The following is a 14,129-nucleotide window of genomic DNA, read 5'->3' as shown; positions in this document are numbered from 1 at the left end:
AAGAATTAAGTATTCTCTTAGCCTCTCAAGTTACTAAAAGGTAGAATAAATTAAAAAAAAAATAAATCTTCAAATTTTAAAACCTCCTAGCTTTTACTTTGTGAATGATTTATTTTTGTTATGAAATAACTTTTGCTCCCCATCCAAACAGTGAAGAAAAACTAAGGCATCTACTGTAATCACATTAGTGAGTAGGCTTTTATATTTCCTAGTCCATGGGTGGAGAAAGACGAATCAAAGAGATGGCATTCCACACAGGTAGCTAGTTGCAGAGCTTTACTAAGCTTTCAGGACTGTTTCCACTGTTGGCTGCTTATGAGTGCCATTTTCGTTTATTCGAAACGTTTTATTAGTTACTATGTGCTAGGCTCTATATTAGGAGCTTGGGACACAGACATGTATTAGACTAAAGAAGTTCAGTCTAGTTGGGGCCATCTGTAGAATGAAGTAATTGCAAAAACTACATGGTAAGCATTAGAATATTGGTGCCGTGTGAGATGTAGATGACATGCTCAACTTGACATGTGGGATAAGATAGGAAATGCTTCACAGAGGAAATGATTGAGCTGGGTTTTGAAGAATGAAGAGTCCAGGCTGGAAAAAGGGAAAGGAATATTCAGACGGACTAGCAAGTACAAAACATGGAGCTCATTTGGGCAGTTGCCAGCTCAGCAGAAGTGAAGAGGGTCTGGAGGGGGAGATGAGTAGAAAGAAGAATGCAGAGAAGGAATCCCTACCATAGAAAGTCATCAGGAGTTTTACATTGGCGTAACACTGGATTTGAATTTCAGAAACTTCATTCTGTCTTGCACTAGAGCCATAGAGGTCAATTACAGGCTATTTAAAATTCTAGGGCAGTCAAAATTCAGACCCAAAAGAGGGTGATGGCAGTAAGGATGAAAAAGAAGCAAAAATAGGTAGTTAAGAATACTGCCCAGATTCCCTTGAAAAAAATCAAACAAAAGAGGGACACGAAAGAAAGCCATGAAAATTAAATTCCCCTTAGTTTACTGCCTGATTATTTGATGTGGCAATTCCTGTTAGACACACCCTAATTTCTCTGGGCATTTTCATGGATATTAGCATCTCTGACCTCCAGCAAGTGATTTCTAATCCTATGGTTCCTAGGATCTGAGAGTGACTGGCATGGTCCTTCACCTTCAGACATCAGTATACCCTCCCTAGTCTCTTCTGTGTTCCGTAGGCCCTACTACTTTGCCTAAATAAGTGTTTTATCATGTGTGCTGTTCCTGTTTGAAAAGCTTTACCTCCAGGGTTCTTTCTTAACAGCAAAAACCTTGCTTCTCTTTCAGGCTGACGAAATGCTAATCAGCCTTATCATTTGTCTAGCTTACCAGAAGGAACTGCATCATACCCTGCTTTACTTTCACAGTCCTAGAAGAGGCATGTGGTAGTTGAAAGGATTAAATGCTTTATTTACTTTCTTTTTCTTGGTCTCCCTCCCTCCCACCCTCCCTATCCCACCCCTCTAGGTGGTCACAAAGCATTAAATGCTTTGATACTAAGTTCCTTGCATATGTTAAGGGCCCAGTATAGTTCTTCTGCACTTACCATGAGCACATAATGCCAGTACAATGTGATAACTTATGTACAGTACTTATTGTATTGGAATTAAGTGCTTGTATCTTCCATTTAATTATGTGTGCTTTGAAGCACTACTATGCATGAGTTTGCATGTACCAATGACTTTCACAACATTCTGCTATGGTTCCTGATATAAAAGCACTTATTAACATGGTTTATCGCCATTGTTCTCTCCCTAATATGTACTGGCCAGTAACAAATGATTAGAAAAATCAATGTAAAGAATAAATGTTACTGTTGGTTAAGAATGAACAATTATATGGTATGTCATCAGAAGACCGTCAGCCTTTCCCAGATATGATGTTTCTTACTCAGAACCTTAATATAACTTTGACTTTCAGTTCTAAGACATGGGAGTAGCTTATCTATGTGAAATATCTTTAAATGATATGTTTTTGGTATTTAATAACTAAATCATCTGGGATGGGTACTTTGTACCACTTTGGCCAGTTAGCTCTTAAGTCAAATGTCTTTTGCGTAACACGAAGAAAAAAAATACAACATAGAAGTGCTGTGAAAGAAATGTTTGCATTCATTTGAAAATAAAATACCAACTCTGCTTTTGTTAACATTCATTTTATAAAATACCTTAAAAGAACAGATAAAGTACTGGCGTTTACATAATAACCAGAATTGAAAAAGGATGAATAAAATATAAATTAATTGAACACATAACTATTTTGCCATATTAGACAAGTTTAAAAAAGGCATTAAAAAAATAAAATAGTAAATTGGGAAGAAAACCCTTCACTCAACTGCTGTCATTTTCTGGAAACTTTTCCTAGAAGCATTAAAATTCCAGGTCAACAGGCAGTACCTGTATTGTTGAAAACATACTGTAATTTGCTTCCAAATCTGTCAGCATAAGAGAAAGATTAAATTTTTAACCAGGTTAGATAATTCAGTGCAAATTAAAGCTTCAAGTTGAAGATCCGAGAGGAAAAATAATGTCCAAACTGTGGGAAATGCTTCTGGAACTGAAAGAGAAAAAATTCACATTACGAAAAAATCTTTGCAAGTGTTCTTGTGTGTGAAATATTGAGTTAACCAATGGGCCCTTTGAAGTTGCAGTTAGGGCTCTACTACTCTTTGCAATATAGGCAAGGGAATATGGATGGGGAGGGGCTCAAGGTCATCTTTGTGGAAGGAAGTTCAAGATCACCGTAAGCACTGCTGATTCAATTCTAGAAAATCTGGCTAGGATGGATATTACAGACATCAAGGGGAAAAAGAGATTGTGGAAATTAATTTACTGGACTGTCTTTGAGGATAAGTATTTCTACCCCCAGAATATGTTGGGGGACAGGGGAGAGCAGGTTAATGTTGGCCACAATCTGTTTTAATTATATGAATTATATATCATACTGGCTTTAAAAATAATCATATTACCAAGTCTTGAGACATGGGAGGAATGTCAAACTTCTTGGATCACAGTGAAACCAAACCTGGTTCATTTCCAACCATTAATGGCTAGTCACTTTTATAATTTAAAAATGTATTTTGGTTTAATTATTTCCTAAAAAAAAACTTTTGAGTTTGATAAGTCATAGGTAATAGGTAGCAATAGGTTTTTCATGATAATGTTTGATAGAAAGTTTCGCTCTTTCCATTCCATACAAAATTTTGATTCGTTCTTTTTAATGATAAAACTAATTGTGGCTATTGAGTACTAGATACAGAGAGATTTTGGTGGAGGCTAGTAAGTTTTCTTTGCAAAATAGATTTTTAAAAATTCAGGCCTAAATTTTCTATATTGTCACCAGTCTTCTTCTAATCCTCACTGGGAATTTTCACATTTTTGAGAATTGTTTGAATGAGAATATACTATACTTCCTAACATTCGTATTTTACATCCTTCCCTAATCTATTAAGAATGTTATAACAATATTATCACAATGAAGTGGCAACTTTTGGCTTTTAGACTGTACCTAAGATCAGCAAGTCATAAAAAAAAAGAACCACAGTGCTATTCCAACATGACATCAGAAACTAATAAATGAAAAATCATGATGACATAACATGGGGTTCATAAAGCAATGGAGAATTAGCCAATGCAGTTTTTAAAAGTGTAAAAAACTGCCCTCATATACCTACTTACAGGAAGAACATCTAAAGCAAATTAAAAATTCTCTTCCAGGGACATGAACCAGCTCAGAATCAGCTGAAGAAATTAAAATATAAGCACAAACTATCCAAGGCCTGTGACTCCTCAGGTACCTCATGTCAGGAGATCAAACTGTCAAGTAAGGGCACATGTCAGCTCACAAAGGAATGCGTTAGTTCCCTCCCCAGGTCAATGCAATGACTACACAAGTCTTGACTGTTAATTTCCTTTGGCTCTGCCACATGTTTGGTTACATGCTTTCAAATCCTGAAGGAAAGACTCACTATGAGATGCATCTTTTTACATCACACTGTGTGAAGTTAAAGGAGTGGCAGAAACGTGCACAAACCTGCAATCAGTCCACGTTTAGGAAGCCTTCTGTGGGTTCAAGCATTTAACACAGACCTGGTTTTGTCTAATTTCTTCACTAAATAAGAAAAAAAAAAAAAGCAGATTGCCTGAAAATTCTAAAGCGCTGGTGGAACCCTTCCAGGCTTTGTCCAGCAGAGACACTTTCACCATCAAAAGGGCAGATAAAGGATAACAGAATATTACAATGGAATCAGTTTGTGACGGTTTGTGCTTTAAGAACACAGTGCCTGACAGCGTGGAGCACATCATAGATGCCCAATAAATATTTGTAGGTTTATTAAAAGTAATAACACGGTTTCTGAAGAACCAACCTCCATTTTGCAAAAAAGGCAAAACTATATAAATGTCTTATACCTGACTGGATGGAGCAATGTGGAGCAATGAATGAGAGAATCGAAAAATTAAATACGAACTCTAATTTGATGGGAGAGAGAAAATTACTAAGAATTTTGCAAAAGAAAAATAAACAGTGCCACAGTAGCATTAGCACTTAACAGTGCGTCAAAGATGTAACGTTTCCACTGCAATATGAACTGGTTCCTAAACTTTTTAGGTACCAGAGTGTAATCACTCAAACAGGAAATGAACTCTATTCCACTTCGGGAAAGGTATGGTGATAGTTTTATCTGAAAATTATTAATGTATTTCTGGGAGACGGCCCTCTTATTCAGCATGCCTCAAGGTAATGCGGCATAAATATCAGGGGACCTCATTATACAACTTCAATACGGCATTGTCATGCGCAAGCGTATTCTCCCACCTCTGCGGTAGTTGCTTTCTAATATTGTAGGTTTTTGTTTTTAGAGCCGTGACACCCCTGGGATGACAAAGATGAGAGTGTGGAAGATCACAAAACTTACACAAAAAGGGAAGCTCTTCTATATTATATGAAAACCCCTTATAAAAGGCATTCATTGACCAAAAAATGCTTTATACATTCAGATTTTTACCCATCTCTCAACAGTGATGGTTTCCAAAGAAAAGACTCAGTAGTGAAGGCCACACACTTTTTTTGCATTAATTTGATACGTTGAAAATCAGAACCTTTAAAGCATCTTGTAAATGGGAGAAATGGAACTGGACCTGGGTTTGGGGGTGGGTGGGTGGGATGGGAGCGATCAAAATGAATATGTGACTTAGCTGTTGACGCAGACAGCAAGGGAGTTGGTAGAAAATGTTACAGCAGACCTGACCACTGTACAGAGGGTCTATCAAGAACACAGTACAGGTATCAAAAAAGTCCCCAAACAAAACTAAAAAACAAACTGCAACTTTGCCAACTTGTAAACAAGGAAAAGCATTTCACAGATTCAAAGTTCAAGGGAAGTAAACGTCTTTAAATTATTTTTGTCAGTTCAACCCTGATTTAAAAGTATGGCTAGCAAAAATAAGGAAGCCGTGGCCATTGGCATCCTGAGCAAGAAGCTGTCTTCTGAGAAGCAGCACTTCCGAGCCTTTCTCTTCTCAAGATGCCACGTGAGGAGGAGACGTTCTCTCTTGAATTCCATCTCACTTTTCTCCTTTCCACACATCTGGAATATTCAGCAATTGCTTTGTGTTCTGGTGTTTACAGTCCTGGCTGCTATAGATTTAGACGTGGGGAGACGGGAGGGGGGAAGGCAAATTCTCGGAGGATGCTACGGGCCACTTCGACATTATTCTGGGCTATCTCTAAGGCTCTCTTAACTTCTTCAAAGGCATAACCCTCTCCCATGAGTTTTGCAATTTTTGCATCGACATTTTCCAATGCTGCCTCAGGCCCGTGGGGTTTTCTGTGGTGAATTTCTGGTGCAGTCCTGCGGGGTCGTGGTTTAGGAGGTCTGGCTGGTGCTTGTGAACCATCTGCATAGATTTTTAAAGAGATATTTAAATGATGAGCTAAAAATAAAGATATTATACATTAGTATGATCTCATTATTTTATATGAAAACAGTTTTTCATTGTTTCTACAAAAACCATTTTCCATTTTGTATATACTACGGTTGGATAGGTTATATTGTCCCCATTTTGAACGTCAAGAAAACTAAGGTAGGGTGTGTTGGAAATTTAACTGAGAAATTAACACAAAATTTTTCCCAATTCTACATATTGTTCTTTAAACCATATGAAATAAAAGATACAGAAGGAAAAAAAACAAAAATAACTGGAAAAGAAAAGCTTTCACTTTGGCAATGCAGCTCGCCCTTCTCTACTACGGTGGAGGCACTTCCTTGGGAAGTTTCTACCAGAGGAAACTGTTACAAGCTCGTGGATACTCCTGGCAGAACATCCCCACCAGGCCCTACACCCCACCCATGTCAGAGCAAAACTCCTGAGAAATATGCTTTGTAGCATATTTTTCAAGTTAATAATGCTGTAAAGTGATACCTTGCTGATGCTAGGGGGGAAATAATGAAATAGTAGATGCTTTGAGTCTGCTATTAGTCCATAGGTTGGACAGAAGTAAACTCAGTGCTTTGCTGAAATACTTTATCCAGATTCCAATGCAGAACGCTTAGCCTGAGAAAAAGCAAAGCCAGCAGAAACATTAGTGGAGAACTCGGTTCCAGATCAGTCCCCTGATAATAGTTTCTCAAAGTTAAACCCAATGACACTGGTATCCATGAATGGAAAGTAATCTTATTAGGAGAAAAGAAAGTTAGTTAATAGACCACCATCCCATACAGATCACCAGGAGATGGGCTAGTAACTTGAGGTGGCACTTTTATCATGGATTTCCATTTATCTGTATCTGACTTAATATCAAAAGCCTAGATTTTTAAAAGAGGTTAAAAGTTGTCAAATTTATTCCATGAAACATTTATGGGTTTAAGATACAGTAGACGCCAACAGTTATTTAATGTTTTTCTTCTTAGACCACTGACAGGTGCCAAATTCAAGGACACAAATAAATGAAGAAGTGAGGCTAGAACCCTCTTGACTCCTGTCCTCATCCTGTCCCTCTGGGTCTCTGCTCCCTTGCCAACTTTCCTGATGGCCTATGGAAATATTATAAGATGATACTTTCAATAATAATCAAATGTAAATTATAAAGAATTATCTGATACATTATTTCATATTTTTCTCATAAGTATGATATTTTTCTCTGAGGAGGTAACTTGTAAAAAAAAATATATCATCCTGTTTGCAATTCTAGCAATATCAATATAACATACACAAAACAAAAGCCTCCAGGATGAAAATATTTAGTTCTACACAAAATTGGATGATAGTCTTATTTCTAATTGTTCCTTTCTTACAGAATGATATCCAGTTTGAAAAAAATATTATAGCTGTAGATAAAGCTTACTCTGGTCATACATAAGAACACACATTAGTTTCTGGTTCTTGCTAAAGTCTATACTGTTTTGTGTATCTGTAACTAAATATCGCAAATTATTATGGTCTAGTCAATTGCATTTCTTACTGTTTTGAGATTTCATTTATTTTTCTATTAAGTATTTCCATTATGTCATGCAGAGAGGGATAATAAATTATGCTTTGCTTCTAATTACTTCCAAAAACTATTAGAGATTCTAGCAAGCTTTCCTTTAATCAGTTACCACAGAATTTATACATTGAAATATTGTCTGTTCTGACTTACTTTTAGGTGAGAAGAGTATCTAGAATTAAACACAAGTTTAAATTCCTTGTATTCTACTGGTAATTTTCGAAGAACTTTTCTAATATTGTTATTTTGTTTCTGTCTGAATACTGAGAAGGGCACGTGAATATCAAGCATCTCTGAAAAGTACAGCTATGAATACCACTAAACTGGGAAAGATGCTGTGGCAGCGAGAGACCCATCTAACAGTATAATTGGAAATTAAGTCTTAAGATTTAGAGCTTCTAGATGTAATAAACATGTGTCTTTGATCTTGGCAGATGGCACCTGTCACCAGGAAAACCCCCCCAAGAAATCTATCCACTCTGTGAGGCTGCTATAATTAATACTGGCCAAATGCAATGGAATTTGCAGATGATAAATTTTATTTGAGAAAGCTATTCTTTTCTTGAAAAAAAATAAGTACTAAACATAATTCAGGAAGGCTAAGTTAGGTTAAACCAAATGTTAGGGAAAACACACACACACACACACACACACACACACACAAAAAGATTAAATCAAAACTATCTAGCTAGAGGAGTGAAGGTATCTCTGATCTATCTGTAATACCAACTAGAGGAAATGATTCAAACCATCTCTGGAAGGAATCACAATAGATTTTGAAGATATTTTCAGTAAAAAAAGAAAAAACTTTGAAGCAAAGATTAATTTTTCCAAAAGATAGATTTTTTTTCCTTTTAAACACAAAACTCATATATCCCAACTCATTTAATCCTAGTCCTCATTGCCCTAACTCAAAATCTGTTTCCCCGAAACAGTGCTGACATCTCTTTGGAATCTTACAAATGCCCAGAGTTGAACTGTATCATGTATTAGAGCCCACAAATGGAAGTAACGTGGAAGCTTTGTTGCAACTTTTTGCCACCTGTTATATACATTTCTATTTATTGCTGAATATTTATTCAATTTGGAACGTTTTAATTTTTTGTTTGTTTTAATTGGATAGTGTAGCTCTGCACCAGGTAACTGACTGACAGCTACAACTTTTCAAGATGAGGATGTCGGTGACGAGCACCGAGGTTGGTTAGATGCATCTCAGTTTGGCCGCTAAGATTTTGAGTGACTTTGAGTTAAGCAGTTTACTTTCATAATTCTCACTCTCCAAATCTACTAAGTATTATTTGTAATGATAACCACTATACTACAGTGCTATAGAACAGCAGTTACTATGAATTAATAGGAATTCAAATGTGGAAGAGGACAAAAACCTGGAATTTGTAGTGAGTGCCTAGTTCTATATGAAACTTTTAAGCAAGATATTAACAAGAAAGATCTGTTACAACCTGAACTAATAGTAAAAGCCGTTAAAAAAAACAGGCAATTTTCATGCTGATCATTACAGCAAAGCACTTAAAGCCAATCCCTCTTTCTAGACACCTCTTCTTAAAACTCATGAACAGCCTTCACTGTTTCCACTTCTTCTTTCTCACAATGTCTAAAAGAGGAGATACCAGGTCCTTATTCACTTTGTAATGTGTAGATGATGATGCAAAGGAGCAATGAAGCAGCAGATGAACCTCTCTCAGAGTTCTCCCAAAGCTGCTATGTTGTAGTTTTGGAGTACACTGGAATGACTATGAATTTTGCCAGCGCTATGGGGACTTCTGTACCTGAATACATGTCATCCTTAGAAATGTGATTGATTGATTGGAAGGACATGTTTTAGTCTGGTGCTGCTGTCCGTGCTCATGGTATTTTTGAACTCACTCCTATGAGCAAGGGCAACAACATCCAAATAAGTGCAAGAAGAGCCATAGGCTATAAACAGTACATCTTCCTGGAGCACTAATTTTACTCAAGGATATGAGAGAGTTAATATTTTTAAATATGAAAATAAATGTAGATATACCAAGTAAAATGCAAAATTTCTATAAATTGTTGAAATAATACAGACTTCGAAGCAATTTCCTGCATGTGATTGTCCACTTTTAGTTAAATCTCTAGTCCCCATGTCATTCGGAGTTAGCTCTTTGGTGCGGAGAAAGATTTGAGAAGCAATAGTTTGACAGCATATAAAAATGGACTATCATACAATAATTTAAAATGACGTTAAAAAAAATTTAATGATGTGGTAAGAAACTTATGATACTATGTTGTACTGTGGAGTATGATCTCCACTGTGTGAACATGTGTATGGACAGATCATTAGAAAGAAGGACTCCAAAATGGCAATAATGTTCCTTACTGATGACAGGGTTCTAAGTGACTGTTCTTGTTTTTTTTTTAATTCTACTTTGTTCTCTAATGTGTATGTACCACTTTCATAACTTTAAAAAAAGCCTCAGATCCCATCTGTTGGTTTTACAGGTCTGAGCTGCTCAAGAATCTAAGAGATTGATTTTGCTGGTATAAAAAGTACAGAAAGTATGTAGTGGCTTCCTAAATTCATGTGAAAAATGATCACAATCCAGGTTTTGAAATCTCTACTACAATTTTAGAATTCTTAGTACCCTCTTCTATCACTACTCATTTGGTTTTACGATTGGCTATCTCCAAACTCAGCTTAGCAATCACTGTTACATGAATGTGTGAGTTAAAGTTTTTTTTTTTTTTTTTGCCATACGCAGGCCTCTCCCGTTGCAGAGCACAGGCTCCGGATGCGCAGGCTCAGCGGCCATGGCTCACGGACCTGGCTGCTCCGCGGCATGTGGGATCTTCCCGGACCGGGGCACGAACCCGTGTCCCCTGCGTCGGCAGGCGGACTCTCAGCCACTGCGCCACCAGGGAAGCCCGTGAGTTAAGTTTTTAAACCTAATTTTTGGCCTGACTACTGGTGGGATTACAACATAAACTTGGCTAACAACAACGTAAATGGGTGCACAGCCTACTGATTCAAATCCTATCAATCAATCATTTACTAGCTGTGAGACCTTGGGTAAATTACTAAACTTTGTTGTGTCTCACTTACTTCTATAAATTGACATTAATAATACCTATTTCAGAGGGGTTGTGGGAAATAAAATTATGACTAGATCTGTATTGTATAGTAAATTTACATTTATTTATATATAACATTACATTGTATTATATAAACTACTCAACATTAATATATAATATATAAACAATTATATAAAATGTTTTGTATGTGCAACTATAAATATAACAATGTTAGGTATTAAATTCTCTGTTGTCTATATTTAAAACTGTATGTAATATTTTTTAAAGTCTGAGACATAATCTCTAGTAATTCAATAATACTTGGGATGGACATCAAGACTCTTAGATTACAGATATGTTCAAGTATAACAATATCTGAGAATTAGACTACAGATATGTTCAAGTATAACAATATCTGAGAATTAAAAGAAAAAAATATTGGAAGAATCAATATTGTCAAAATGACCATACTACCCAAGGCAATCTACAGATTCAATGCAATCCCTATCAAATTACCAATGGCATTTTTCACAGAACTAGAAGAAAAAAATCTTAAAATTTGTATGGAGACACAAAAGACCCCGAATAGCCAAAGCAATCTTGGGAAAGAAGAACAGAGCTGGAGGAATCAGGCTCCCTGACTTCAGACTATACTACAAAGCTACAGTAATCAAGACAGTATGGTACTGGCACAAAAACAGAAATGCAGATCAATGGAACAGGATAGAAAGCCCAGAGATAAACCCACACATGGTCACCTTATTTTTGACAAAGGAGGCAAGAATATACAACGGAGAAAAGACAGCCTCTTCAATAAGTGGTGCTGGGAAAACTGGACAGCTACATGTAAAAGAATGAAATTAGAACACTCCCTAACACCATACACAAAAATAAACTCAAAATGGATTAGAGACCTAAATGTAAGGCTAGACACTATAAAACTCTTACAGTGTTCTGCCTATGTTTTCCTCTATGACATAAATCACAGCAAGATCCTTTTTGAGCCACCTCCTAGAGAAATAGAAACAAAAACAAAAATAAACAAATGGGACCTAATGAAACTTCAAAGCTTTTGCACAGCAAAGGAAACCATAAACAAGATGAAAAGAAACCATAAACAAGATGAAAAAAAAGGCAACCCACAGAATGGGAGAAAATACTTGCAAACAGTGTAACTGACAAGGGATTAATCTACAAAATTTACAAAGAGCTCATGCAGCTCAATATCCAAAAAACAAACAACCCAATCAAAAAATGGGCAGAAGATCTAAATAGACATTTCTCCAAAGAAAACATACAGATGCCAAGAGGAACATGAAAAGATGCTTAACATCACTAATTATTAGAGAAATGCTAATCAAAACTACAATGAGATATCACCTCACACGAGTCAGAATGGCCATCATGAAAAAGTCTACAAACAATAAATGCTGGAGAGAGTGTGGAGAAAAGGGAACCCTCCTACACTGTTGGTGGGAACATGAATGGTTACAGCCACTATGGAGAACAGTATGGAGGTTCCTTAAAAAGTTAAAAATAGAGCTACCATATGACCCTGCAATCCCACTCCTGGGCATATATCCAGAGAAAAACATGATCCGAAAAGCTATATGCACCCCAGTGTTCCTTGCAGCACTGTTAACAATAGCCAGACATGGAAGCAAACTACATGTCCATCGACAGAAGAATAAGATGTGGTACATATATACAATGGACTATTACTCAGTCATTAAAAAAGAATGGAATAATGCCATTTGCAGCAACATGGATGGACCTGGAGATTATCATACTAACTGAAGTAAGTCAGACAGAGAAAGATAAATATCATGATATCACTTATATGTGGAATCTAAAAAAATGATACAAATGAACTTGTTTACAAAACAGAAACAGACTCAGAAAAAACTTATGGTTACCAGAGGGGAAGGGTTGGGGGAGAGGGATAGATTGGGAGTTTGGGATTGACATGTACACTCTGCTATATTTAAAATAGATAATCAACAAGGACCTACTGTATAGCACAGGGAACTCTGCTCAATACTCTGTAATAAACTAAATGGGAAAAGAATTTGAAAAAGAATAGATACATGTATATGTATAACTGAATCACTTCACAGTACACCTGAAACTAACACAACATTGTTAATCAACTATACTTCAATATAAAATAAAAAGTAAAAAAATATTTTTATTAGACCTGTATCTTAAATTTACATTTAAACTACTCAAAACATTAATATACAATATAGACACTATTATATAAAATATACATGTGCAACTATAAATATAATAATATATGTTATGTATTAAGTTATCTCTGTTATCTGTATTTAAAATACTTAGCATAACATTTGTCCCATAGTAAGTGCTTAACAAATTTTAAAAATGATTACTACATACAATTTGAGACATAATCTCTAAAATTATTTAGTAATTCATTGACTATACTTGGGATGGACATCAAGACTCTTAGACTACAGATTTTTTCAGATTTTTTCAAGTATAACAATATCTGAGAATTAAAAGAAAAAATATAAATTAACTTATCAAGGCATAAAAGAAATCTCATACACATCATCATTATGACTTTGCTACTCTCCTGTAAGTTGGAACAATTATTTCTGGAACTCATTTATGTAAACTTGAATTGCTTCCACTACAGATATACTATTTAATTTTAGAAGGACATGTTTTTATACTACTGAATTTTAGGACATGTTTTAATACACAGTTTTCACTAAATTACAAATAAAATATCTTCACATACACTAAGGTAGGTAATTATGATTGTAAGGGCCAAGGTTATGACATAACTTTTTTAATACATCCAGAAAATCGTTATAAAAGAACTACATTAGTATTAGATTTTTAAGAAAACTGACCCCATGTTCAGTGGTTTTAAAACTGAAGCTGTATGTAAGGAAAAACATTTTAGGTAGTTGAACTATGGTAAAACTCTGTAATGCAGCAATTTCCTTTGTTGAAACACAAAACAAAATCTTAAAAACACCGTTTATCTTAAAACATCACTTATAACAATACACAACTCCCACTCTTATGTGAAATGAAGCCGTGATTTCCAGTTGAGGTCTTAATATAAAATTCATTCAACATCTGGGCACTTTTCCTTTAAGCTAGTAAAGGAAAAGTAGTATTGGAATTAATTCCTTTTATGAGACCTCCTTTATTTTGTAGGTATACTTGGCAATAATATCTGTTACCAGTTATAAACACATTTAATACAAGTCATATTCTGAAATTCTAGTGTTATTTTTAAGTATTACCTTGAACGTCCTTTTAAATACTAAGAATATTAAAAAAAAAACTCAAGAGCTCAGCTGTACTTCATCAGCATGAGCACAAACACATCATCATTACAACTTTGTATTCTAATATAAGTTGGATTCCCTGGGTTTTTAAAGAATGGTATTCAAACTGTAGCACATTATATCTTACCACAAGAGAAAAGCAAACTTAAAAATGTCTAAAAACTCATGCATAGCTAGTACAGACATGAACCCTATGTGAAAAAATAAGCAGACTATTAGCAAAAACATTTGGCCC

At 35.5% G+C, this 14,129-nt stretch overlaps 1 protein-coding gene across 8 annotated transcripts in view; it reads right to left on the bottom strand.

Moving 5' to 3' along the window:
- Positions 1–2,117: 2,117 nt before the first annotated feature.
- The window catches only part of CBLB (Cbl proto-oncogene B), a 214,859-nt gene continuing 202,847 nt past the window's right edge, over positions 2,118–14,129 (bottom strand). For 5 of the 8 annotated variants that reach the window (XM_073804274.1, XM_073804276.1, XM_073804278.1 and 2 more), the window contains one exon: positions 2,118–5,959. In XM_073804274.1, the coding sequence (XP_073660375.1) occupies positions 5,664–5,959 (296 nt within the window). In that variant the 3' untranslated portion in view covers positions 2,118–5,663. The remainder of the gene's footprint in view (positions 5,960–14,129) is intronic. The other 3 variants (XM_019923231.3, XM_073804277.1, XM_073804279.1) reach the window with 1 other exon arrangement.

This window comes from Tursiops truncatus, chromosome 4 (assembly GCF_011762595.2).
Source record: "Tursiops truncatus isolate mTurTru1 chromosome 4, mTurTru1.mat.Y, whole genome shotgun sequence".
Classification (NCBI taxonomy): Eukaryota; Metazoa; Chordata; class Mammalia; order Artiodactyla; family Delphinidae; genus Tursiops; species Tursiops truncatus.
This window is presented reverse-complemented; position numbering and strand designations above follow the sequence as displayed.